At 39.9% G+C, this 25,663-nt stretch overlaps 12 protein-coding genes across 12 annotated transcripts; 6 read left to right on the forward strand and 6 right to left on the reverse strand.

Moving 5' to 3' along the window:
• Positions 1 to 552: 552 nt before the first annotated feature.
• Positions 553 to 6,032, forward strand: Cbr-ulp-2 (the record flags this gene model as incomplete). Its single annotated transcript, XM_002630579.1, has 14 exons — positions 553 to 630; positions 672 to 755; positions 802 to 900; positions 946 to 1,221; positions 1,270 to 1,486; positions 1,532 to 1,628; positions 1,676 to 1,700; positions 1,858 to 1,971; positions 2,101 to 2,493; positions 2,661 to 2,717; positions 2,762 to 2,870; positions 2,918 to 3,023; positions 5,028 to 5,598; positions 5,646 to 6,032. The coding sequence occupies 14 exons, from the start codon at positions 553 to 555 to the stop codon at positions 6,030 to 6,032; spliced, it is 2,613 nt and encodes an 870-aa protein (XP_002630625.1).
• Positions 6,033 to 6,692: 660 nt separating this feature from the next.
• Positions 6,693 to 7,624, forward strand: Cbr-pbs-3 (the record flags this gene model as incomplete). The annotated part of the gene is made up of 3 exons (XM_002630578.1): positions 6,693 to 6,745; positions 6,942 to 7,339; positions 7,461 to 7,624. 3 exons carry the CDS (start codon positions 6,693 to 6,695, stop codon positions 7,622 to 7,624), a joined length of 615 nt encoding a protein of 204 aa, XP_002630624.1.
• Positions 7,625 to 7,894: 270 nt separating this feature from the next.
• Positions 7,895 to 8,705, reverse strand: Cbr-ndx-3 (the record flags this gene model as incomplete). Its single annotated transcript, XM_045242637.1, has 3 exons — positions 7,895 to 8,032; positions 8,073 to 8,567; positions 8,613 to 8,705. The coding sequence occupies 3 exons, from the start codon at positions 8,703 to 8,705 to the stop codon at positions 7,895 to 7,897; spliced, it is 726 nt and encodes a 241-aa protein (XP_045092348.1).
• Positions 8,706 to 9,420: 715 nt separating this feature from the next.
• On the reverse strand, positions 9,421 to 12,413 carry Cbr-zyg-12 (the record flags this gene model as incomplete). Its single annotated transcript, XM_045242638.1, has 8 exons — positions 9,421 to 9,508; positions 9,915 to 10,024; positions 10,066 to 10,245; positions 10,297 to 10,705; positions 10,759 to 10,822; positions 10,869 to 12,067; positions 12,120 to 12,208; positions 12,258 to 12,413. The coding sequence occupies 8 exons, from the start codon at positions 12,411 to 12,413 to the stop codon at positions 9,421 to 9,423; spliced, it is 2,295 nt and encodes a 764-aa protein (XP_045092349.1).
• A 301-nt stretch (positions 12,414 to 12,714) lies between these two features.
• Positions 12,715 to 13,435, forward strand: CBG02286 (the record flags this gene model as incomplete). Its single annotated transcript, XM_045242639.1, has 3 exons — positions 12,715 to 12,781; positions 12,833 to 12,888; positions 13,271 to 13,435. The coding sequence occupies 3 exons, from the start codon at positions 12,715 to 12,717 to the stop codon at positions 13,433 to 13,435; spliced, it is 288 nt and encodes a 95-aa protein (XP_045092350.1).
• Positions 13,436 to 13,753: 318 nt separating this feature from the next.
• Positions 13,754 to 15,812, reverse strand: CBG02285 (the record flags this gene model as incomplete). Its single annotated transcript, XM_045242640.1, has 6 exons — positions 13,754 to 14,026; positions 14,074 to 14,528; positions 14,574 to 14,634; positions 15,049 to 15,267; positions 15,314 to 15,534; positions 15,584 to 15,812. 6 exons carry the CDS (start codon positions 15,810 to 15,812, stop codon positions 13,754 to 13,756), a joined length of 1,458 nt encoding a protein of 485 aa, XP_045092351.1.
• A 239-nt stretch (positions 15,813 to 16,051) lies between these two features.
• CBG02284 lies at positions 16,052 to 18,195 on the forward strand (the record flags this gene model as incomplete). Its single annotated transcript, XM_002630573.1, has 6 exons — positions 16,052 to 16,105; positions 16,154 to 16,265; positions 16,503 to 17,250; positions 17,299 to 17,422; positions 17,470 to 17,766; positions 18,100 to 18,195. The coding sequence occupies 6 exons, from the start codon at positions 16,052 to 16,054 to the stop codon at positions 18,193 to 18,195; spliced, it is 1,431 nt and encodes a 476-aa protein (XP_002630619.1).
• Positions 18,196 to 18,395: 200 nt separating this feature from the next.
• Cbr-mdt-4 lies at positions 18,396 to 19,942 on the forward strand (the record flags this gene model as incomplete). Its single annotated transcript, XM_002630571.2, has 5 exons — positions 18,396 to 18,473; positions 18,519 to 18,773; positions 18,820 to 19,074; positions 19,241 to 19,480; positions 19,766 to 19,942. 5 exons carry the CDS (start codon positions 18,396 to 18,398, stop codon positions 19,940 to 19,942), a joined length of 1,005 nt encoding a protein of 334 aa, XP_002630617.2.
• Positions 19,943 to 20,708: 766 nt separating this feature from the next.
• On the forward strand, positions 20,709 to 22,390 carry CBG28142 (the record flags this gene model as incomplete). The annotated part of the gene is given in 6 exon segments (XM_045242641.1): positions 20,709 to 20,789; positions 20,837 to 20,974; positions 21,026 to 21,040; positions 21,045 to 21,155; positions 21,158 to 21,295; positions 22,079 to 22,390. Coding segments are annotated over 6 exon segments (795 nt in total).
• On the reverse strand, positions 21,383 to 21,818 carry CBG02283 (the record flags this gene model as incomplete). Its single annotated transcript, XM_002630572.1, has 2 exons — positions 21,383 to 21,517; positions 21,570 to 21,818. The coding sequence occupies 2 exons, from the start codon at positions 21,816 to 21,818 to the stop codon at positions 21,383 to 21,385; spliced, it is 384 nt and encodes a 127-aa protein (XP_002630618.1).
• Positions 22,391 to 22,675: 285 nt separating the features above from the next.
• On the reverse strand, positions 22,676 to 23,229 carry CBG02281 (the record flags this gene model as incomplete). The annotated part of the gene is made up of 3 exons (XM_045242642.1): positions 22,676 to 22,774; positions 22,820 to 23,071; positions 23,173 to 23,229. 3 exons carry the CDS (start codon positions 23,227 to 23,229, stop codon positions 22,676 to 22,678), a joined length of 408 nt encoding a protein of 135 aa, XP_045092352.1.
• Positions 23,230 to 23,360: 131 nt separating this feature from the next.
• CBG02280 lies at positions 23,361 to 25,430 on the reverse strand (the record flags this gene model as incomplete). The annotated part of the gene is made up of 8 exons (XM_002630569.1): positions 23,361 to 23,513; positions 23,562 to 24,081; positions 24,131 to 24,417; positions 24,461 to 24,795; positions 24,839 to 24,932; positions 24,982 to 25,182; positions 25,230 to 25,306; positions 25,349 to 25,430. The coding sequence occupies 8 exons, from the start codon at positions 25,428 to 25,430 to the stop codon at positions 23,361 to 23,363; spliced, it is 1,749 nt and encodes a 582-aa protein (XP_002630615.1).
• Positions 25,431 to 25,663: the final 233 nt, after the last annotated feature.

Genomic DNA, 25,663 nt, shown 5'->3' on the forward strand with positions numbered 1-25,663 from the left:
GAATAACGAAAGAGCTTGAGCAAGTTGAAAAACCCTCTGTTGTGCTGAATAGTGTCATTTTTGTTTCGGTGAAAGATGTAGAAAATTCTTCCACTGACAAAAAGTTGTTGATGTTCCGATGAAGGTTTTGTTCGTTGAAGTTTTTTTTGATATTTTTCTCTGGAATCGAGAAAAAAGGTTGCTCAAAGTTGATGATCAGGGTGCAACTACTCTATACAGTAAATAGTCTATTTGAGATTTTACGGTTTTTAATTTTTTTTTGAAAGGCAGATTTCCTCCCCGCTAACTGTAAGCAGTTTTTTGATTCCCAAACTCCTATCAAAATGTTTCCTTCCCATTCCTTAAGCTCTAGCTGTCGTAAAGACAGCCCCAATTGGGGCCCCAAAACAAATTCAGATAGACGCGGCCGAGTGTCCGGCACTCGGCCATACGATTTGCACGCTCTACTGAACTCCCGCCGCAGGTTTTTGAAAGCGCCTCGTGAACATTTTTCACAGTTTTTTTGCAATTTTAGGTCTTCGCAAGCGATTTTTAATATTTTAGGCTTCCGCCATGGAGCAAGCCGATCAAAATCATCTCAACAAGTTCAAGGAATTCATTCGAAAACAGGATGCTTCTATAAGCTTGCAGGTATTTCTGACAGATGGAGTTCCATGTTAATATGTTTTCAGTTCAAACCTGCCCAAGCATTTTTCGGAAATCATTTGACTGAGCTGGACGCCGATGGTACTGTTGCCATCCGTATCAACCGCAAGGTAAGATTTCACAAAGTCAATGTGGAAAAAAATTATAAACCTTCAGAACAAGTTGTACATGCGTATCAAGTTTGCGGGAGATCCGGTCATTGGTTACAAGACTGCCGATGTCGGACTTTCTTTTGGTCATATCGATCAAATCAAGGTTGGGAAACGAATAAATGATCTCAATAAAAAATTTATGTTCCAGCTAGTGGATGAGGAAAAAGATAGGCCACCCGTAATTATTTTCACTCTTAGTCCAGGTGGTTTTGAACAGCTAGATAATGTTCTGCCCGGATTAAAAGACGCGGCTGAGTCCTCATTGAGAGGATCCAAACCTACATCGAGAATGATGATGTTATCATTGGGATTATTCAATGAAAAAGATGACGATTCACATCTCCAAATCGGTTTCAACGATCAAGGATTGGAGTATTCAAAATGTACCGACTTCGATAATGCCAAAATTATTCTGAAAGATTATGTTAGTTGCTCTATCATTTGATTCTGTTCTATGCTATTTTTGTTTCAGATTTCACCTGTTATGCTGCAGCACTTCAAAGAGAAAGTCGCAAAAAAGAAAGATGTATCCACTGTCGTTCCTATGGTGTTCGTTCAAGAAATCGACAATCAAGAGTTTGATGTCTTTCTGCAACGTCAACGAATTGTCTATCAACAACGCACTTCTCTCTTCTCGAGAATGAGCACTTATCAGAACTGGCATATATCGATTCCTCTGAATAGTGAAGGTGAGCTATGCCCGCAAAGCAATTGAAATATTGATTCAACTCTAGCATACTCGAAAGGTTCTGCCGTGGGAATTGCCGTTCGCAAGCCAAACAAGCAGCATATCGAGGACTTTGAGAAAGTTGGAAAGTTGGTTCGGAAGAGGTAATATTTGCAAGAAACGTTTAAAATATAAAAGTTGAATATTTCAGGAAAATCGATGAAGGCCTCGAGAAGGTAAGAAACATCTAGATTTGTCTTAATACCTAGAGGGGGATCAGACCACGGACACAGTGTTTATTTTTTATTGTTCATGCTAAATTATTTTCGCTTTTATAATTGCTCGTCTTTTTTCACCGTATTCAACCTGTTTACGTTTGAATTCAATTTCTAGAATGCCCACTGGCTGAATCGAGAAGGATGGGTACGTGTTTCTCAACCCGAGAAAGAGAACCATGCTCGACCAGTCGGGGACCACAACGACCAACACATTGATATGAAAGATGCGGTAAGCAGAACGGGTAGTCGGCTTTCATAGTTTTAGGTTACACTCACTAAAATCCGAAATTGATCTTGAACTTTTCTTGTTTACGAGGCTGTCGGGCTCATAAATAATAACTGAGCCGAATTTGTACAGGTCGGATACACGAATGGTGATAACGGAGCACCGCTTTGCTTCCCAGCGATGTTCGATAGAACTATGGGTATCAGTCAGGAACCAGTTCTCCAATACAGCACCAATGGATTCAATCAGAACCCAACGAATACAGTCGACGTGGTCCAAGTGACAGAAAAAATGAGCAGTTTGGGATATAACTTTCCGAATGGTGATACCACGGAATACTATCAGCAAAACTGGGTGTATCCGAATTATGGTAAATTAAGTTGCTACTCGTCGTCAACCGATGTAGAGGTTTCAGCGGCAAACAACAATCTTCTAAATAATCAAGAACAAACCATGGGCATTAATGAAGCGAGGGTTACATCATACGATACTAATGGACGTTTCTACGGTGTCGTAATATCGCAGGTTCGATAAACGTTTCGTAAATACGTGTTACGATTCCTCTAACATCTTTTTTTTATTCTTGAATTGTTTTCAAACATATTTAGCTAGCTAGAACACTGTGGTCCGGGGCTCTTGAATTCTCAAAGTTTCAGTCTATGACATAGTTTTATATTCACTCCGAATTTCAGGGTGACAATGGAGTTCAATCTTCCTCTAGCAGCTCACGGAAATCGAGCTCATCGCCGGTAACTGGACACAAATTGGATTGAAACACAAATATCTTTTTCAGCCAGTTTCAACCCAACTAAAGAAATCAACAATAGATGTGAGAGGAATGGCTGGATATAAGTTATGCGACTATCCTTTGAAACCGATAGATGGTATTGATCCCGTAGAAAGTAAGCAATACATATGTCGAATTACATTTTAAAACCGCTTCTTTCAGTTTCCATCAAAGATGTGAAAACGCTGGATCGTAAAGAGTTTGTCAACGACGCTATCTTAGCATTCATGCAGAATTACATTTACATTCATCGAATGAACGATGATCTGTAAGTTGGCTGGTTTTCAGGCTCCTGGACGTTTCAAAACCCTACGTTTGAGAACTTTTCGGCACTCTTGCATAGTGGTTTCTGCACATCAAGTGAGTATTGCTCATTTCAATGTTTGTTTTTCTGCTTTCTCATTCGTTCTCATCTACCATACTCCAAATAATGATAGGTTCACACTTGGAAACTCAAAAAATCCCAAAAAGGTACAGTGCGTCGCATAACTATAGGACCCCCTCAATTTGGGGTGTACAGCAAAAACTAGAGTAGATAAGAAAAATCTGTGAATGCAGTTGGATTCAGAATTAAAAATAACCCTAGGAACCAAATTTTCAGAACCCTAACATTTTCCATACCCTCACGGCAAGAAAAAGGTCCATTTTCGACCGTCGCATAACTATAGGACCCCCAGATGTTTTGGGTGCACAGGTCGTTTTTTGACCATTTTATCTACTCTAAATTGTTTTATTTACGTTTTCATTGTTTTAAGCTTTTTCTGAAGATGTTTCTCGCAACTTTCTTTCAAAGTAAACATGTCTGAATCCGATTTTCCCTTCAGTCAACAAAATCCATGTATTCTAAGCAACTAACAAAAAACACATCGAAAAATCAGTACTTAGTCTCTCCGCCGTTGTTTTGAATCACTTCAACGATCCTGCTCGACATGCTGGCTACAAGATTCTTCAATTCGGCATCAGTGAGAGCGTCCCATTCAGCCTGGATTGCGTCCTTGAGTGCACGGTCTTGAATTGCCTCCCTTTTCGATAGACCCGGCGAACGAGGATGCCCCAGATGTTCTCAATGGGGTTTAGATCCGGACTGCATGCTGGCCATTCGAGCACCTTGATTCGTTTCGAGACGAACCAGTTCCTCGTGGAGGTGCTCGTGTGGATAGATGCGTTGTCCTGTTGGAACGTGTGGGTGTGGCGTCTGTTGCGGAAGAACGGAGCCACGGCCTTTTGGAGAGTCGCTTGGTACGTGGCAGAATTCTCCTTCGTGGTGATGAATTGCAGTTCAAGCTTTTTTCCATTGCAAAAAGCGCCCCAAATCATAACAGAGCTGCGTTCTTGACGTGAAGTTAGCTTTCTCGGTCTTCCAGCAGACTCCTTCAGCTTCTTCTCGTAATGGAGTGGGTCGGCGAGGTATTTTCGGATGACGTTACGACTTCTCGTGAGTTGACGGGACATCTCGTGAAGTGTCAGTCCAAGTTGTTTCATCACATCCACTTTGGCCTGTTCGGCAAGAGAGAGTAGTGTAGCGCGAGCCATGGTTGAAGGAATGTTTCCGAGGCATATTTTTGGGATAGGGACCAACTAATATTTTCAGTTACTGTACCTGCAAACTATCGCCACGATCCGAATTACTGTAAAAAAATGCAGCTGGAGATTTACGGAAGGGCCAGAAGTGAAGCTTGATTATTTTCTCGAAAATGAGTTCCTTGCATTGTTGGATGTTCCACACGAAGATGTTGAAAGAAAGTTGCGAGAAACATCTTCAGAAAAAGCTTAAAACAATGAAAACGTAAATAAAACAATTTAGAGTAGATAAAATGGTCAAAAAACGACCTGTGCACCCAAAACATCTGGGGGTCCTATAGTTATGCGACGGTCGAAAATGGACCTTTTTCTTGCCGTGAGGGTATGGAAAATAGTAGGGTTCTGAAAATTTGGTTCCTCGGGTTATTTTTAATTCTGAATCCAACTGCATTCACAGATTTTTCTTATCTACTCTAGTTTTTGCTGTACACCCCAAATTGAGGGGGGTCCTATAGTTATGCGACGCACTGTATATTTCAAAAGAAATTTGTTTCGATTTTTGAGAGTTTTCAAGTGTGATCCTATCATTATTTGGAGTACGGTAGATGAAAACAAATGAAAAAAGCAGAAAAACAACAAATTGAAATAAGACATACTCATTTGATATGCGAAAACCATTATGCAAAAATGCAGAAAAGTTCTGAAACGTCCAAGAGCCTTTTTTAGAGAATACAAACAATTTAGATTTCAGTAAAAAAAGGACTGTGATGTGTAATACTTTCTTCTATCCACGATTGGTTCGCGACTTGCCACAGCTGTGTTACTCGCAGCGTAGGCCCATCAATCTTGAGAATGATGCGCAATTGGAGGAAAATCTTCTCAAACTCCACCGTTGGTTCAAAAGATACGACCTCTTCGGTAAAGACTACATGGTCATCCCAGTTAACGAAGATCTTCACTGGTTGCTCATCGCCGTTATCAACCCAGCAGGTGCTATCATCGATTTGGCTAACGAGAATGAGTCTCGAAATGCGCCGAAGACGTACATGCTGTTCATGGACCCGATGAGTGGTCTTGACCCAACTAAATGCAATCATATGTCTTACTGTGTTAAAAGATTGTTGAAACGAATGTATGATCTATACAAAGCTCCCGAAAAGAAGTATGCGTCGGCAAATCCTACAATGTACGATGAGAGCAGAGTGATTGTGGTTCGACCGAAAAATATACCCATCCAAGACAACTTTTTCGATTGTGGAATGTATGTGCTACATTACATTGAAGGACTCTTCTGTTCACCGACTGGCCCTATAACCGTGAATGTGAGAACACCGTATATCTGCCTTATTATGATATATCTGTTTTACAGCAAATTCCGACTCTTGACTGGGCTGAACATTGGCCAGAGGCTGAGAAAATGTGTGATTTGATGCGAGACAAGGTTTACAATTTGCTCAACAAAACGATTGGTTCGGATAATCGGAGTCGTCTTGCTCAGTACGAACAGATATGCAGATGTGGATTGTCTCGAGAAGGGGCGCTCAGAAATGGCCGCCGCCACAGTGCTCCTCACCCTCGTCGCACACCACGTCATCTGGATTTCTATCGTCGTTGCTATTCATTGAATCCACCAAACAAAAATATCATCAATGATGAGCCGATGTTCACTACCCCGCGTGGGATAGCTATAATGCCTTTGACACAGCGAGTTCGTAGTTTAAGAAAACCCGAAGAAGGATTCCCATTAGCATATTAGGAAGCAAAGTGCTCAAATTATTAATTTCCGATCCTGAACTAAATTAGACATCTTTTTTGAGTTAGCTTTATGTGTAAGAGTCAACACTCCTTATATAATAACTATTGTTTGATCATCTGCCTCTTGATCTTTTCACAATTACTATTATGCTTACTTCCCCGGCATTCTCCAGCAGATCTCAAACTCGTTCTCTCTTCGTTTTTAATTTTATTTTTCAATTCCATTCTTTTCTTTTACCTTGAACATTTTTAGCACACATCACCCATAAAGCGGCTACCTTCAAAAGTTCCAATATTCTTATCTTTGAATACATGCATTGGACTTTCTTGAATAAACTTGTGCTAATTGAAAACCAGCTCGGAGACCTCTTTTTTTGTTAATGGCTCACAAATAAATATATTTTTTACCACTTTCTTTATAAATTACTTTTTTAAAAGACAATTTTTGTTTCAATTTCCTGAAAACGGTTGATTTCCGTCGAAATTTTTTTTGCAACCCTGGCACGGAGTTTTAGCCACGCCCACTTTACCCTGCCGCACTTGCAGAATTGTAAGCAAAAGGGTTCATTCAAATTCTATTCTTTTGACTGTTGTTTTTCTTTTGAAATTTCTTCTTACAGGATTTCTTCTTCGCCGTGAGCACAACAAATAACTGTCAAAAATGTCGATTATGAGCTATACTGGTGGAACTGTGGTCGCAATGGCCGGCGATGAGTAAGTGAAATTTGAACATTTCGAAGATTATACATCAAAAGAGGTTGTTCAAACATCCTATGTAAGAAAAGCAGTTTCGGTTAATGTTTTTCATGTTTAAAAAGCAAATTCTGAGTGAATAATTGCTTACGGTGGCTACATTAAAATAAAATGTTAAAATAATCGACTTTCAGAAAATTAAAGATATATTTTTCAGATGTGTCTGCATTGCTTCTGATCTTCGCATCGGAGAGCAAATGACAACGATTGCAACGGACCAGAAAAAAGTGCACAAAGTGACAGACAAAGTATACGTCGGACTTGCTGGATTCCAATCTGACGCTCGTACCGTTCTGGAGAAAATCATGTTCCGCAAAAATCTCTACGAGCTCCGTGAGAACCGCCGCATCAAGCCACAAGTTCTCTCCGAAATGATCTCCAATCTGGCTTATCAACATCGTTTTGGAAGCTACTTCACCGAGCCACTCGTTGCCGGACTCGACGACACTAATAAACCATATATCTGCTGCATGGACACGATCGGCTGTGTCTCAGCTCCACGAGACTTCGTGGCTGTTGGAACAGGACAGGAGTATTTGCTTGGAGTTTGCGAGAGTAAGTTTTTCTGATGCATTTTTCCGTATTTAAAAAAATAGACTTTGCCGACATAGAAAAGAAAAGAAGTCAAAAGAATCAAAATTCAGCAAATTATCCAGCACATGAAATCATTTTTCAGATTTCTGGCGCGAGAACATGAAGCCAGATGAGCTCTTCGAGGCCACAGCTCAGTCGATTCTTTCCTGCTTGGAACGCGACGCAGCTTCCGGATGGGGAGCAGTTGTCTACACAATTACTAAGGATAAAGTGAACATCTCAACCATCAAAGCTCGCATGGATTAATTTTTTCTTGAAACAAGTATATTCTTCTTCATCTAATTTATTGTTTTTCTGAATACCCCGTTCTTCAATTTTCGAACCTAACCGTCCGGTTACAATGTTTTATATTCGGCTCTGTCTGATCTAATTCGTCCCGATTGATAATACATTTTTCATAAAAACAAGAAACACAAAATTTTAGTTTCAGAAACGAATGTTTAAAATATGATTTATGATAAAAATCTGACAGATAATACTAAAATAACCTAACATGTCGGGAAAGAAATTAGGATTCTAAAAAAATTTCACGACAACATCATGCTTATAAACACCTGGATTAAGCAGAGTCAGCGCCTGATGAAGCATAACTGCTGACAATCCCCATACTCGTTGACTTGGATGTAGGTATTCCTTGGCGTCATTATGGTGAATCTGAAACAATTATTACAAATTCGAAAACTTTTATAATCACCTTGAATTCCTCTGAATCAAAAACTGGCAGAGTGTATTTCAGTTTACTGCTGGCAAATTTAGTGATCCCTGCTTTCTTTGCCAACTCATCGATGGGTATCGAGAAAACTGATTGAACTTCGTCAGAATTCACAATTAACGAATTGAGCACTCTCTCATCTCGTACGTATCCAACTATCGGTGTGACAACAAAATCAGCTTGTCTCCGGACAACACTTTTCAGATGACCCCATATTTCGACATCTTTCGATTCTAACCCAATTTCTTCGAACGTTTCTCTCAAAGCTGTTTCAGTTGTGGTTTCTCCTGATTCTTTTCTTCCGCCTGGAAAACATACTTCACCACGATGCGATCGAAGATGAATCGATCGTTTCGTCAAGAGAACAGAATCACGACCGTCGACAGTAACAAGGGGAATTAGCACCGACATTGCCGATTTTTCGTCAGAATCAGAGACTAAGCGAGGATGTTTTGAGGGAGGAGCTGCAGCGAGATTCTGAAAAATAGACGATGTCACTACTGATATTTCCAGATTAGCTACCTCCAAAAACCGTTCTTTTGCATATGTACCAAATTGTTTCCTGCTCCATGCCACATTTTTTATATTCAATTGTCCACATAACGCATACTTCATCGATCTCTCTAATGAAAATTTAACGAGTTTAGCACATGTCTTGGAATAAAGAAATTCACTGGTCAAAACCTTCCCACCATGTGATAGTACTTATTAGAATATTTAGTGAACAAATTCTTTATGATATAAAATTCATTTTAGAACACATCTGAAAGGAAGTAGAACAGGCATTGAAATGATATAGGGAGTGCGTCTATATGAAGATGTGGTTCTAGAAATGGAAAGGGAGAAATTGATATGGATGAGTTTGTATACATTTCGAATACAAAAAAAGTAAATTTCAGAGGAAGAAGAAAGGTGAAGACAGGGTTTGCACAATGTACAGATAAATCTCAGCGGCGAGAAGGAGAGGCCGAGTCACAAAATTCATCAAATAAAGTGAATAAATTAAGAGAACTAAAATTAACCATAATACCGGTGATCTGGAAGCAAAAGTCTGTTATCACAACTTGAATTCATATCTGCATTTTTGTCGAAGAAATCAGCCTGAAATGAGGATACTGTGGGGAACCTGGGGATATGAAAAAGGCAATGAAGAGAGATGGTTTCTTTGGTTTCTGTATTTTTTACCCGCCTTCAAAACAGAATGTTTCAAAACAAAGGAAAAGAAAATGACAGAAACATTATTCACATAGAGTACGGTGGATGGGTGGTTAATGTGAAAATACAGGAAAAAGGGAAACGTAGGAAAATGTATCAGAAATGGAAAAATGTATTAGGCTTTCGGAGGTGCATTTACCTCGCAGAACGTGTTTATGAAAAACCAAACCATGAAGATGATGAGCATGCTGCTGATGCCGAATCTGCAAAAATAAACCAAAAAATGAAACATCTAGGTTAGATTCTGTGGGGGACAATGCAGTAGTTGATTACACAACGTGGACAAGGGGGTAAACTAGAAGACCATGCAAGTTCGACTCACATCTTCATTACCGTCGGCTCGATTGGGCAAACGGCGGAAGAGTGTGATCTAAATTGAGTGCATTGGTGTGCTCTCGAATTTAAGATTACGGTGTACATGCATATGTGTTAATTGAGGGTAAGTACTAGCTCAAAACCACATAAAAAACAAAAGACGTGCACTTTTACCTTATATGTAACACAGAGAGAGAGTGACTCATGAAAACCTGAAACCGAATGTAAAATTCTTAGAGAAAAGAAGACGTTTTATAATTTCAAAGACATCCAATTTTCAAAAGAAAATCTTACCTCCATGGAAGAGCCCTCGTCATTTTTTGCGTGTCTAACAGAGTCTGTGGATGATCGGATCCAGCTTGAGCTCTCATAATCATCATGCTGTCAGATGAACGATCCAATATCTGTAAACCAAACTGAATACAGTTTTGTGGAAAACACAAACCTGCTGATGAGCAGCACTAGTGATCAGCCGATTCTCCTGCTCTAGACTTTGTGTCGTTGTGTTTAAAGCGGTTTCCAAAGCCTCGTTCTTCTGGCGAAGTAACTCATTTTCCGTTTTCAATTCCTTGAAGTCCTGAACGGAAGTTTTGTTATCTTCTCCCACCGGACGATTCCTGCTTTCCTAGAAAAAATAAACTAATTGAAACTTGTACCGTGGTTGTTTCTAACTAACCAGCTCGTCAATTACAGCTTTGGCTTTCTGTAATGCAGTTTCGTTGGCTTCTTTTTCAACATTCCTCTTTCGGAGAAGTTCCTCTACTCCTGCCAATTTCGCTTCCGTTCTCATCTCAGTTTCTCTCATTCGTTCTACTTCGACATTTGCTTTCTCCAACTGCACTTTCAGCTCGACAACATCCCCACTCGCATGCTGTTGATTTTTCGTCAGTTTTTCTTGCAAATCAGCTACTTGGCGCTCAAGTTCCTCCATTTGTTTAGTAATTACAAGTTTCTCTTCTTCTAGAACGCCGTTTTGACTTTTCATTTTGATAATCTCGCCCTTGAGTGGTTCAAGTGATTCTAGCTCCTGAATTCGTTCCGTCAGTCGTTTGTTTTCAATTTCCAGAGGCAACTTGGTTTTGTCGCTGAAAGGTCTAGGGGATGTAAGAGTGAGATTGCTGCCGGTATAGTAACTTACTCGAAGGATAAGTGTCCAGCCTCAAACATCGACTCGTGAAGAGATCGTGGCGTAACAGACTCTTCTGAAAAAGGACACTTAAAATGAGAATCTATCGACTAGTCACTCACTGAATAACAGCTTGTTTTCAAGTTCGTTTCTTTCGGCAATGAGATCTTCTTTTCTATCTTCTAGTTCTTTCACCTTCTCCTTATATTGAATCAATTGAAGTTCGAGTTGTTCCACGATCCTCTTTTTGGATTCTAATCCCACATTTAGCTCGACGTTGTTCGCTGTCAATGTGCCGATTTGAGATCGCAACTGTACTATTCCTGCTTTGTTATCTTCGTCAATGGTGGCAGTCTTCACATGATGTTCAAGTCGCGATGTGAGTGATTTAACTTGTCCTTGAAGTTCTTTAACCTCTTTTTCTCGTTTTTTCAGCATCTCAGCATCCGACTGATATTTGTTGGCAATTGTTCTCCATTCTTCTACATCCGACTGAGCAGTATCCAAATGAGTTTTGAGCATGTTCAATTCTTTTTGTCCAGACTGAAGTGTGTCATTCTCATCGGTCAGTTTAACAACAATTGCTTGGAAATGCTCCATTGATGCTTCCAGTTCCAGGACTCTTTCCTCAGCTTGTCGTCGTTTCACTCGAAGCTCTTCGTTTTGCTTCTCAAGTATACTGAGCTCATTAGGTTCCGAGCATGTAGAAGTGTCGAGTTGGGATGATTCTAAAGCTTTTGTCAGACGCTCCACGTCTTTTATCAGATTGTCTCTTTCAGAACGCAATTCGTCTATTTCCAGCTGTGCTTCAACAAGTACTTGGTCATTCGCCGACAATGTACTCCGACGTTCTGCTGATCCGTTTCCATTTGTGATCACTGATGATTCGACATGTGAGCTATTCAGTTCGTTTTGAGATCCATCGAGTTCTGATATCTCATGAAACGTTGGAACTTCAGGAAGTTCTTCCATTACGATTTGAACCAACCGCGCAACATTCGCCATCATGTGTTGGTGCTCTCCAGCAGGAAGCTCTTGAGAATATTGGATATATTTTTCTTGTGTTTTTCCTATAAAAGCAAGAGACACAACAGCCATAGCAAGATCAGCTGCAACCGGAATGTCCGTCTCATCTAAACCATCAAGGCGATCTCCGATTTCTGTCCAGCGAGTACTAACGACTTTTCGGTTGAGCACTTGGATGTAGTCCGACATTTTGCGCCATAGTTTACGAAGGTTGCTACGTTTCACAACAAGGTTTGATGATGTTCGCATTTCCGGCATCGTTTCCAGCCATCTTTCGTCGAAAAAGCTTCTGTCACTAGAAATAAATCGGAGTCAATCAGTTCTCATTTTAAACTGAAGTATCTTACATTTCATGAAGGATCTCCGCGAATGCTCGTCCATTACAAAGACTAGTGTGGTCATCCAATGGCAGCGTTGTCGCTTTCAGACCACTCATCTGTAGTTTTATTAATTGAAAACATTAATATCAACTTCCTGTCACATACCCAAAAGACCAAATCTGCCAAATCTTTTCGCCGTTCATCCAGATCTTCATCATCAAGCCTCCGGCTAGTGCCAATACCTCGACCATCTGTAGAATCAGCGTATTTACTGTTGCCGTTCTCTGACGAGTCTGACTCCTGGTTTGTCAGATCCAACATATTTAAATCTGAAATTTGAACTAATTATTAATAGGGAAGAATTGAGAAAAGGGAGGGAGAATTTGTTAGCTAAATGAATATTTAAGAATCAGGTTTTTTAAGTTTCAAAACACTTTTGGCGGGAAGAGGTAGGTCACGATCTACGAAATGGCGCCAATTATTGTATTTTGATGTCATTCGAAAAAAAAAGTTGTCTGCGCACAACAAATTCCTTGCGACCGTACTGTCGATTAGTTGTTTTCATTGTGATAATCGGCACAGTGAGCGCAATCAACGAAAAGGAATACACTCTTGACGACGAATGCGGACAACATTCGACGAATCTCGAGTTGGCTCAAGTGAGATCCGCGCAGGAACCAGCGGATTATGTGGGAAGTATATGTCATACTGAAGAAAAAAACGCGTTTGTTGAAATTCAGATACACCCGTGGTACAACATAGGATTCCCCAGCTCCTACGATTTTGCTATTATGAGGTATGAGGGACTGCAAGGGTTCTCACTGGTTGGGGATCTACACTTGGGGGCAGCTCTGCATCTGCACCAACATTGCGAGAGATTCATGTTCCCCTCTTATCCACTCTCTTCTGCAGCAGTCTTCCGAACTACATAAGACACATACATTTGCCGTCAATGTTATGTGCTGGATACAGTTATGGGAAAATCGATTCTTGTCAGGTACTACTGATTTTAAGTATAAGGAGAATTAGAAACTCACCGAGTAGCTGGGCTCCTATTTTCAGCCCCTAGAGATCGCACTTGTCAGCTAGTACATGGTTCTAATGGACAGTGGGAGCTATAACTATTTTATATCACTCAGCTGCAAACGTCACCGGTCACGTGAAATTTTAATTTTCAGGGCGACAGCGGCGGACCGTTAATGTGTGCTCGTGATGGTCACTGGGAGCTCACAGGCGTCGTTAGTTGGGGAATCGGACGTGCTCGACCCGGAATGCCAGGAGTTTATGGAAACGTGCATGCGGCATCTACTATCAATTTGGAAATGAGCAGACTTCGAATCTAATTTAGTTGTCGAAAATTTATATTGTTGGTCGTCATTTGTACATATTATTATACTCATTTATTTTAGTCGTTTTTGTACTCACTTTTGATTTTATGTGAATGAAACTTTGCATTTAAATACGTAGAAATATATTAAAATACACATGGCTCGGGTATATCAAAACCGGTGGTAGCGCATCGCAAGAGGGTATTTACAGAAGTAAAATGTTCATTGAATCATCAAGCTGAATAACTATGATAAGAAACAACCGGAGGTTTTACAGACTCAAATAAACATAATAAATATTATATATTTGAAAAATGGCGATGAGAGGCATTATTAAATCTTTCTTTTAGTAGCGGTGAATCGTTCTTGATAAGCATCATATCCGGGCAAGTCTTGGAAATCTTTCAACTGGAAACGGTTCCCATCATAAGTGATAACGGACACAGTAGAAGATTCGAGAAGATCACGAGCAAACTCAGTTTTTTCTAGACAGTTTCCATCCACTCGGAGAGTGCGAAGTCGATGAGATTTTGAGAGGTTCGATGAATTCAAAGTTTTTAGACGATTCTGGCTGAGACTGAGTTCAATGACTTGCAATTTTGATACCTGAAATAGGTTTTCTGCTTTTTATTATGCCATTATTAACAACTTACGTCATCAGGAAGTGTTTCAATTTGATTTTCATTCAAGTTTAGTATATCAAGTTGCAAACAGGCAATAATAGAAATAGGAAACTCCGAAAAAGAGTTAGAGGAGACATCAATCGTTCGCAAGTCCGTACATCCAGCTATCGTATCTGGTAGGTTCTTGATTTTGTTACCTCCAAGGTTCAAAATTTCTAGTTTTTTCATTGAACCAATTTCATCTGGTAAACTTTCTAGGCAGTTATTGGATAAATGAAGTTGTTTTAATTGTGAGAACAGTCCGATGAAAACCGGTATCTCGCGGATTTTGTTCTCGCTCAACTCCAAGTTCCGCAATACTCCTGCTAACTGCTCTACTTCATCAGGAATTTTCTTCAGTCCAGTTCCCTTCAGTTGTAGAACTCGACTTTTGCTTGCCATCTCAAGGTGTTTATTAACAGTTGATGTGGAAGGACCCGACTGACCTGAAAAGAATAGTAATTAAGTAATATAAATAAAGGATTGATTACCAATGAGTTTGCGGGCATTGCTGGTGACGGACTTTGATTTCGAGGAGTCATTGCCCATTTCCTGTAAGCAATATGATTAGTGTAAATGGTTATACAACCGAAAAATCGAACGAATTGAAAACCAGCTCTTGACCATCTGTCGTCCGATGTTATGTTTCTGGTGTAAACACGGAGTATGAAATGCACAGAAAATGCGAGTCTTGGAACTCCGCGGAAAGGACAACGAGAAGATTGCAAGCTAACAAGACACTGTTTAATATGAATTCAAGTCTATCCGTAAATTTTTCCGTTGCGACAAAGTTAAACTCCGCCCACTGCCCCAAATTATTTTAGCGTCCCGCTGTTCAGCGGGGATTCTGCGTTTTGCTAAATAAGTGTTTTCTTTGTAATTCATAGAATAAGCATGACTGAAAGTCATCAAGAACTTGCTAACTTCTAGGCTGGAAAAAAAACTGAGGCTAACTTTCGGACATACCTGCAAATCAGCCGTATGTTTTGGAGCCACATTTCCATCGAACGAAATTCGAATTTCTCGTGGAGCGTTAGCAACGAATTGCTCGATTTCATCGTGATTCAGTTGGTTATCGTCAACGTTCACAGCGCGCAATCGTTCACAGCGCAGCAAATTAACGGTGTTGAGTGAGAGAAGCCGGTTTTTGTTGAGGATCAAGCTGATTGCCCGCAGTGAATGAATCTAAATTATTGAATAGAATTTAAATACGATTGTAAAAAAGACTTACTTCGTCAGGAAAACTTTCAATTCGGTTGTCTGTGAATATGCATGTTTCGAGACTAGGAGAATGACAAACACCCAATGGGAAAGCAGTGAAATGATTTTCACTTGCTTCCACAGTTTTCAATAGAACACACTTTGAAAGATCGGGAAGATCTGTGAGTTTGTTTTGTGAAACTTTCAGCACTTCTAGACAGGGTAGCAAACCAATTTCAGTAGGAAGAGCTTCTGCAAGAGGTATTCAAAGTTAAAATCTAATTGAATTTCAAATTCACACCAAGTTGATTCCGGGCCAAATTCAATTCTTTGAGTTGTGACATTGATCCGATAAAAGGTGGTATCTGAGTGAGATAATTTATGCTCACATCCAGATGCTTGAGCATGGTCAGTGCACTGAGATTATCAGGAACTCGATGGAGAGCAGATTCCTTCAAGTTCAGAACCCGTGTTTTCGGTGCATTTGTGAGGCGTGCACGCACAGTTGGATTATATGAATCAACACCCATCTGAAAACTTGAATAATTTCTGACTTTTTTTAGGACACAATTTTGATGAGCTAAATATTTATTCGAAGAAAAAACGTGGGAAAATGATGATTCAAAAAAAGTCGCAACGACACTCCGAAATTACGATGCGAGCGTGGTTTAGCGCATTGTTCCTTTCTGCAATTTTAACATTTTTCTCTTCTTTTTCCATTTTCATAGAACACCGGTTTGGTTCTCAGCATATTTTTATTATTTTTCAGATGCCGGAAGAGTCGGAAACTACGCAAGATGCGGTGGACGTTCTTGAGAAAGAAGTAAGTAGAAGCATGAAGAACCGGGGTAATTTGAAAATATTGTTATAGATGATGGCATTCTGCAACTTGGTTCCTGTGAATATTTGGGGATTTGATGACGATGTCAAAGAATCGTTGAAGATGCGAAAGCACAGTCTGGTGAACCGTCAGTTGAGCAAAAGTAAGCCTTTCTCTAATAGTGAAAGCCAAGCTGGTTGCGGGTCGGGTCGGTGGAAAAGTTTGACTCGACCCGACCCGTATCTGCTTGATTTTTCTGCCAGAAGTCTAAGGTTTCTAGTAAATTTACTTAAAATGTAATAAATTTCTGGAATTGTTTTTCTTCAATCTATTTTCGAACAAAAACTTTAAGATATTCGAAAAATAATCATGTTATTTTCATTGTCCATATCGTTTACAGAAGAAAGAAAGACAATGTCTGCACAACAAAAACAACAGTTAGCGAAAGGTCTCGGTTTAACCCTAAATACCGTGAAAGAAGTTTTGGAATGGATGTCGAACAGCAAGAAGCATGCTAAGGTTGAACCACAGAAAATGATTGTTCCTATAAAAAGACCGGCTGATCAAAATGAAAAGAAGGAAACTTCAAAGAAGGTCCCGAAACCCGAGAAGAAGAAAAATGCGGATTCAAGCGAGGAAGAATCTTCAGATGAGGAGGAAAGCGACGACGATGAGAACGATGACTCAGACAATGACGTTCAGGAGCCATCTGCCAAAAAACAAAGAAAGGAAGAGTCCTCCGACGATGAAGAAGAAGATGAGAAACCTGAAATGGAAAACGGTGTCACAGCTGTTCAAGAAGACAACGACTCGACCGATGAGGAGGAAGAAGAAGTGCCATCAAAGAAAGCTAAGCTTATACCATCATCTACACTGAAGTCGAACGATAAAATTGAAAAGGAAATAAGGAAGTTAGAAGAAGACGAGGATAATGAATCTCCAGAAGTCAAGCGCCAAATTGCATTGCTTCGACTTCAGAAAAAACTCAAAGAAATGAAAGTTGAGCGAAAAGGCAAAGGGCCTGCCAAAGTAACACCTGCCATGGCAGCGAAACTTGCTGAGGAGAAACGTCTGAAAAGAAGAGAAAGTAAGCTGAAATTGAAACAGAGACGTGCCGAGGAGAAGAAGGGAAAAGACGGAGCAAAAATGTAAGACCTCTTTTTTTTTCTAAATTAGTGTTATCTTCTCGTTTTTAGAAAAACCGAAACTGTTGAGAATGCTGAAAATGAAGAAGTCAGTGAGAAGAAAGCATCTGGAATCTCCTTCAATAACCTGAAGTTTGAAATCAAAGAGGACAAACAAAGAGGAAAGAAAATAAGAGTAAGTGACATGCTTCATTGAAAAAATAAAGTACAAATGTATTACAGACTGCGAAAAAAGATCGTGCTCTGAAGTTGACAGGAAGAGACTACAAATCGCTGATCGCGAAGGTTGAAGAGACGAAAGCAACTATTGCCAAAGTCCGTGAAGCTGATCCACATAAAGCAACTATCATGGAGGATGAGCTCAAGTGGGAGAAAACCCTGAAAAGAGCTGCTGGCGGAAAAGTGAAGGACAACCTGGAAATGTTGAAAAAGGCCCTGGCAAAGAAGAACAAGCTGAAAGAGAGGAAGAAGCAAAAGTGGGATAACAGAGAGAAGAAGGTGGATGATGAAAAACAAACGGTGAGTTTTTTTGCTGATTGATGTAATTTTAAAAAAGTTTGAAACAAAATTGAAATCCTAGTTTATTGTAAGTCAAAGAGAGTTAAAAGACGGCTGATGGGTTGATTAGTTTCCTTGCTCCCATATAGCCAGAGTTGTATCCACCAGCGCCCCTATGAGCCGACTTGTCCGCCATTGTGTTGATGCGTTCTGGGAGCGGGTTCTTTCACAGAATAATAGATTATCCCGCATTCTCTCCAGTTTATATGCGATTAGCGTGGGATTTGAGCCAGTTGTGAAAATTTGTCCCGCACTCAATTTACGCTCTAAATACATTACTTTTCCAATTTACAGAAGCAAGACAAGAGAAAGAAGAACCTCCAAAAGCGTATCGACGATGTAAAGAAGAGAAAGATGAACAAGTTGAGAAACAAAGGAAGAATTCTCTAAATTTATCTATCCCTCTCGTTTTTTGTTGTTGGACTCTATCGTTAAATTTATTTGTTGTTCTTTTTTTATATCTGTTGTTTTGGTTATAAATTTTTTCTGGAATCCTTGGTCAAATATTTTCAAATCTCTCCGTACCATCGGCCGACTATCTTTAGATTATGTCCAGATTCTGGTTATCCAATTTCTTATTCAGAAAGAAAATGACAGAATCAGACGAGCGAAGTTTAAGGGACTTGCTTCTCGAATCAGCAGATGACTTGGAAAATGTTCTCAAAATGGTGAAAAAATGTGAAAAGGATATTGCGAGGACAGTAAATTTACAGATCATTGATACACTGATCAATAGAGAAAAAAGTGTTATGCTGAAAAGTGGGGAATCCGTTACCAACATAGTTCGACTATTTGATGCCAAACAGGAAAGTGTGAGGAAACTTCTGCAAAAAGTGCCCGAATTCCAAGAACGAGAAAGTTTGATTCGAACGTTGAAAGCTCATGTTGAGAAACGAGATGAAGTGATCCAACAGGTTGAAAATAACCTGAAAGCTTGCGAAGTCGCGTTGACGAGATCCTGTTTCCATGTAAGAATCTTTCCGGCTATCGCCTTCGTAATTCCCTTTTTTGTAGGCCAACCAGAAAGTGAAAAAAATGAACGAAGCTGCGTTGCGTCCTGTGAATAGTGAAACTCTTATCAAGTTATCACATCAAATTAGTAAGCACAATTCTGTCTCGGCACCACTCACATGGCAAATCGGAGATCCGTCCCGCCCGTTCCCACAAGAGCATGAATTCAGAACTGGTCAGCTGCTCAATCCGAAGATTCAAAGTTCTGGCCCACAGATTTTACTAGGCAAATCCAGTGCTCAAAAACCAATAATTGCGGTATGCCTTCATTTTTTTTTCATTCACTGCGATATTTGAGTATGTGATGCCACTCATCGTAGCTGACGTCTCGAGACGATACATCATTTTTTGATTCAGTTCAAAATGTGATCTCACAAACATATGATTCATGTGAACTGTCCTGCATTCATAAAATTCCTTCCAGTCACCTTCTGCATCATCTTCCAATGGCGGAACTGCTCCTACCAGAACAGTTGGTACTCCACTCGTCAATTCTGCTACGAATGGTGATTACAGTCCTCGAACAGGCTATGGAGCAGAAGAAACGTCACCAATTCAAGAGCAAGTGTTACTGGGCGTGACTCCAAACGAAAAACAGTGGCAGAATCCACCTATGCCAGGAGCCGCAACATCTTCGCAATCGCCGTTGAGTGGCGCGCCACAGGTGAGTATACGCGCGCGCTTGTATAGGGAAAGGAGGCACCCGTGCAAGTGATGCACGAATAGCGCAGTGGCTGCGCGCTTGCTTGTCGTTCCTCCCCTCACAAGTTCGATCTCTCCGCACGCTGAAAGTCGAGTGAGCCTGCTCCAAAGGCTCTTTCGTTGATTATGTGTGCCAGAACAACGCCATAGGTATCATTCTTCGTCTTCTTAGGCGCGGAACATCTAAATATGGCTACAGTTTTCTGTTTTTTTTTCAACTGTAAAGAAACATAAAATAATATTTCAGAGTCCTTCCTCTCCAAGTGTCAAGCTAAAAATCAGCGGAATTCCAAATCGACCAGGAGACATAGATCAAGTTCAAGAAGTTCGAGATGTCGAACAAATGTCTTCAGATAGTTCCAATTCATCGGATAGTTCTGATGACGAAGGGTCATCTAAAAAGACTAGAGGGCGTAACAAATAAATGATCTCTGATTAATTTGAATATATGGTTGTTAAATAAATGATTATTTATGCACATAATATCTTCTGTCTTTCGTGGCGCACTGTCTACATGTGATTCAGTAACAACGTCATGTTTACCGGAAAATATTTTTCTTTCTTTTTTCCTTGTCATCTGTTGAGACATTAATGTTTAGTTAATAGTAGCATAACCGGCGCATTCTAAATATTCATTGTACGTATTCAAGAATTTAGTTCAATATTAGCTTCTAAAAATCTGCAATTGTGAGTTCATTGAATAGAGACGCAGAATACGGGGGACCACCCGTGATGTGAGAGAAGAAGAGTACGTGAAAAGATGCACAAAACATGAAAAGATTCTCAAAGTCTCTTTCTTGTTTTTGTTATTTCTTGACAACTGCTAACATATTTTTAAATAACACTGAAAAACGTTTTTCATTCACTATCAACCCAAAAAATTGTACTCGTAAAATGTTCTTTTAGTTCATATTTATTGTCGTTTCGATACTAACGTCTAGTAACAGATAAGAGACATTATCTTCGTCATCAGAAACACACACAATCGCTCACATCTTGTTCCGACTTGCCACACAGTGAAACAAGAAGAGATTCTTATTGGGAGATGATGGCCTGACCAGATTGTCCGTTCTTTGTTTCTGTCCTAAATAGCGTTTAAAAATACTTCAATTGTTTTCTGAATTCTTTCAAACATTTTTTTCTTCATTCTCTTTTTAATCATTTAAAATATGGTAACCTAGTCAGATGACATGGAACGGGCAGAGTCCATAAAGAAAGCTGTGGATCAGCATCTGCCGTCAAAAGATGGATTTGAAACTCATATGTTCAGAGTAAGCGCAGTTTGTTTTAAGAGAAGAAATTCAATCTAAACTTTCAGATTGGCTCATACAACCGTTCTGTGGGAGATCCTTTCTCTCTTCCATATGATGATTCTACAATGGCTTTATTGATCTTGAGTACTCCAGATATGTTTGATGTTGCATTTCGCAAATGGGTCGTTCAGAAAACGATGGAGGTAACTTATGAAATTGTGAACTAGAAAAATGTTTAAAAAACATTTTTTCAGTTTGGATCATTTGATTGACATGAGCGAGTTCGTTTCTTCTCCAATCCAAAGCTTCCTGGAAGATCGCTTAGAGGATCTTAGCGAAAAACTCCAATCAGTCGAAGAAAACTTTGAAATTCTACACGACTACTCATGACGCCCCAACGTCGTCCGAAAATTCTGATGCAAACTTGTGGACACGTAGCAGGAGCTGCTTTCTATTATCAACCATGCCATTTTCAAGAAGATGGGCTGGCATGGCCTTCATCAGGTCGCATGGGTCCGAATCTAGTAAGTTCTGAAGTAATACAAAAGAAAAAATCCGAATGAAAAAATTTATTACATAAAAATATCACACGATAGAGTTTCGTTGAGCTCCTATGGGTTGTACTCAATTGGGAGGTTCTTGCGACGAACCATACCGTCTCCCTGGAACCACTCGCGGCGGAATTGCTTGGCAGCTCCGTCTGGGGTGTTGGTCCACTCGACGGTGATACGGTCGTTGTTGGTGTCCTGAAAAATAGAAGAGATTCAGAAGAATTCCTTTTGAATTCCGAATCGTTACCTCTTGTCCGTAAGCGAAGGCATCGCAAGAAACGGCGAGAAGGACAGCCTCCTTTGGGTCAAGAACTCCGCATGGTGGGTCGACGCCAAGACGCTTCATGTTGGTGGTCTTGATTCCGTATCCAATACGACGGGCGGACGAGTTGATCACCTTGATGTGGTAGGTGTGCTTGTCGTCGTATGGAGCATTGAAGACGATCTTGGCGTTTGGTTGGGTTTGGATGTCTCCTGGTGGGACGGATTGAGCCATGGCGATGATTTGATGGAGTTTGTAGTACTCGATGGAGATTCTACTGGATTTTCTTCCCTTTTATAGCGCTTTCTTATCTCTGCTCCAGATTTCTCCCCCAGATCTCTTAAACTGATAAGAGCAAAAGCTGGAAGTTCACGTGTAAATGGCTTGAATATCTGAAGTTATGATATTTTTCACGCAAAAAGAACGAAGCTAATCAAACTGAAGCCTTCAATTTACAAGTTATCTGCTAACCAAAATCATCCCATTTTTTTCAGAAGTTCATCGGACTCAGTCTCCATCCAATCTACGGTGGCCACTTTGCCTTTCGATCTGTTCTAATTTTCCCAAATGTGTTGATTCCGGATTTCAAGGAAAGTGTTCCTCTTCCCATTCTAAAAGAGGCTTCAGAAGTTCGTACAGCACTTGAGAAGTTCAATTACAATTGGAAGGACTCTGGATTCCGCGACTTTGGAAATCCAGCTCGTCGATATTCCACAACTCAAATGGAATTTTTCGGGCGGCCAGTTGCCGAACGATGGGAAGTGTTGAGGCCATGGATCGAGGGTGGAGCGAAGCATATCGATTAAATGGAGTACTGTATTTTTAATTAGGGTTAGGCATAATGTTAGAATCTATTTTTAGTTTGATGTGTTTCAATACCGTTGAGTTCATTTTTCCAGATTCGACTTTCTTTGTATATGCATTTTTTCGAATCTTCTTTATTATAACGGGATATTCACTTTGTGTCTTATATGTCTTGATCCTTTACCCCTGTGCTCAAGTATTTTATTAGTGTTTCTCTATTGGTTGTGATTATTTTAGTTCAAATGGTTAATGTTTTATTGCTCAATAAAGGATGTACTATATTTAGTTCAACGGGGAGTTGCTCCTGGCCAGCTTGGTGGTTGGATCGAAGTAGAGACAGTTGTTGGATCAGCTTTTGGAAGCCCGACGTAGACGGAATTTTTCGGCTGAAAATAACTACTTAATTGATTTCAAAATGTTTGCTTCATTACATTTTCAGTCGATTCTGGGGAAGTGTTTCCCACAACTTCCTTCGGTGGTTGCTCAGCTGGAATCTGTGGTGGATCAGCTTTTTCAGAAGACGATGACTTCGCCGCGACAGATTCTGGAGCGATATCAACAGAATTTGGCTTCGGAGACGAATCTTGGACTTCCGATGATTTTGGGACTTCGGACGAAGACTTCTCCGAAATGGTTGCGCTGTTAGAAGCAGTTGAAAACGCAAGTGAGGTAAAGAGGTCCGACTAAAATAACCCGATTCAGATAAGAGAAAAACGAATATTAAAAATACAAGTTTGTCTCTCAAATTCCAGACGATGATTGCGACTCCGGCAACAGCAACCACTATGATCGCCTCTTTTCTGTAACTTCTTTTCGGAATAGTAGCTGCGACTTGTGACATTTTCGTAGAACCAAATCGAAAAATAATGATCATTTCTCGAGAAAGTGTTAAATTTCTAGTGATGACGTGTCGCGATTTTTTTTTGAATGAAAAAAAAAACATTTTACAGCGCAAAGACAATGAAATCGAGATCAATCAAATAGAGGTTGTCCATTAATTTCAACAACTTCTTCTTCCACTTCCTCGGCATTTTCTATTAATTGATGGTGATCGATGTGATGATTATCCAGATCCTCCACCCGTTCTCCATCAATCACTTCATCTTCATTAACAAGCATCATTTGCTGAAAATTATGTTATACTAATAAGAAACTTTAATAGTCTATTTTTACCATATTATCCATATCAGACCATTCACCACCCAAATCCATTTGAAAGTGCCCATATCCGTTAACTTCAACACCCGTTTCATCGACTTCTCCTATTATCATATCTCCATCTTCTACTAGCATCGGCCCTTCATCTTCTTGATCATCGTGACCATCGATATAATGTCGAACAACATGTTGAGGGTCAATAGTTCCATCTGGGTTTTGGATGTGAATATATTGGAACTTCCTTCCGTTTTGAATGTAGACCATGTCTTCGAAATCATACTCTCCCGGCAGAACCATCGCCATTCCATCGTAGTTTGGATCATGATCAAAGTCCTGAGCTTCTCCATCTTCATGAGAATCCTCTTGAATCATTGACTGTGAAGTTGAAGGCATATTAGGATCAATGGAATTCTCTATTATAACCTCCTCGTGTTGGGTTGGAATATGAAGTCGCCGATGCTCAATAAAATCGGGGCGGTTATTAAATTTTGTATCGCAACATGTCCAGAACACTTCACCGTTCGATACTTCAATTCTGAAAACGAAATTGTGATTACCCTTTAAAAAAAACAGGAGCAACATACTCAAATGTCGGAAGACCTCCAGTCTCACCCATACAACAGAATGATACTTTTGAATGAACTCGCTCCATATGTTTGAATAAAAGCCGCGGTCGTTCTAACTTCAATCCACAATCCGGACATGTAACTCGTCCGGCCATGTCTCCTTCCGAAATTTCTCCCATAATCGGTTGCCGTACTGGTGGCTCATCATTCATTTCAGTTCTTGGTCTTACACGTTTTTGCTCTTCATCATACTGATAAAACGTTCGTCGGTATTTAAGGTAATCCGGTAATTGTGCCCAGGGACTCTGAATGAAAATTTAAGAAAAGGGTTTCAACCAATTGTCTTACATAATTGTGAACGTCGCTTTTATGAAGATTCAACTCAGACATACTTTGCGAAATGTGTCCACAAAATTTGCAAATGTATTTTTTTCGTCGAGCATGATGAGATGCCACATGAGCTTTAAGTTTATCACTGTCTGGGAAAACCAAAGAACATGAGTCGCAAGTTAATCTTTGAACGGCCTCTCCTCCATATTGATCAATCAGCTGTAACCTAAGCTCATCATTTTTCTTGTGGGCTCTTTGATGAGATTCCATTGCAGTTGGGTGAGCTATATTTACAAGCATATTACATATTACGCACGCTTCATATTGTTCTCCTGTTACAGGTGGTGGACCGTCTAAAACTTTATAATTGATCATTGAATATGTCATTTTACTGACCTCTGCCTAATGCAGCTTTCATTTGCTGGTGAGCTCGTGCTTCATGTCTCAGCCTGTCCATTGTTCGGTGATCACGAGATCTTGCTCTTTCAAACTATAAATATGGACTATGAAACTTCACAATTTTTTCTGTGTTTGAATACCTCTCTTTTCTTCCATTCTCCTGAAATCGTATTGATATCATCTTGAATGTCGTCCATATTTTGCGGATGAAATTCTCTTCCATGTTTTTCGAGCCCTATAGATGTCAAAAAAAGTTTATCTTCACAAAATCGACAGGGGTATGATTCTACATCATTTGCCAGGCCCGGTAAAATTTTTGGTTTGAACATCGACGGATGATTCTGAAAAGAATTAGTTGAAGTGTGCACAATCACAGAATCCGTCTTACATAGTTCACTGTTAACACTCCGGACTTCACTTGAAACCCTTCTCGTTTTAATTTTTCTCCCTCATCATCCCGTAAATCTGAAAATGAGTATTTATCTGTTTTTGCTATTACAATTCTACCTTTTTTAACATGTTTGAACATTACATTTCTTCTCATAATTCGTGGTGGCTTTCGGGGACCTCCTCCAATGATTGTAGCCATTTTACCCACTTCTAGAAATACAATTATGTTTTAATTCAGTCTGGAATCGCCAGAATCAACAAAATTTTGTATGAAAAGAAGGAAAAAAGAAAAATATCAATAAAGAGACCCCGCAAATTCCGGAGAAAAAATTTTCCGGGGAAAAAAAAAACTCCGGAGAAAAGTGGGCGGAGTCGGGGGCGGAGCCTAAATTGCAACCCTGGCACGGTTTTGCCGCATGGTTTTTCTCATGA

The sequence above is a fragment of the Caenorhabditis briggsae genome (genome assembly GCF_000004555.2).
Source record: "Caenorhabditis briggsae complete genome, chrII, whole genome shotgun sequence".
In the NCBI taxonomy this organism is placed as follows: Eukaryota; Metazoa; Nematoda; class Chromadorea; order Rhabditida; family Rhabditidae; genus Caenorhabditis; species Caenorhabditis briggsae.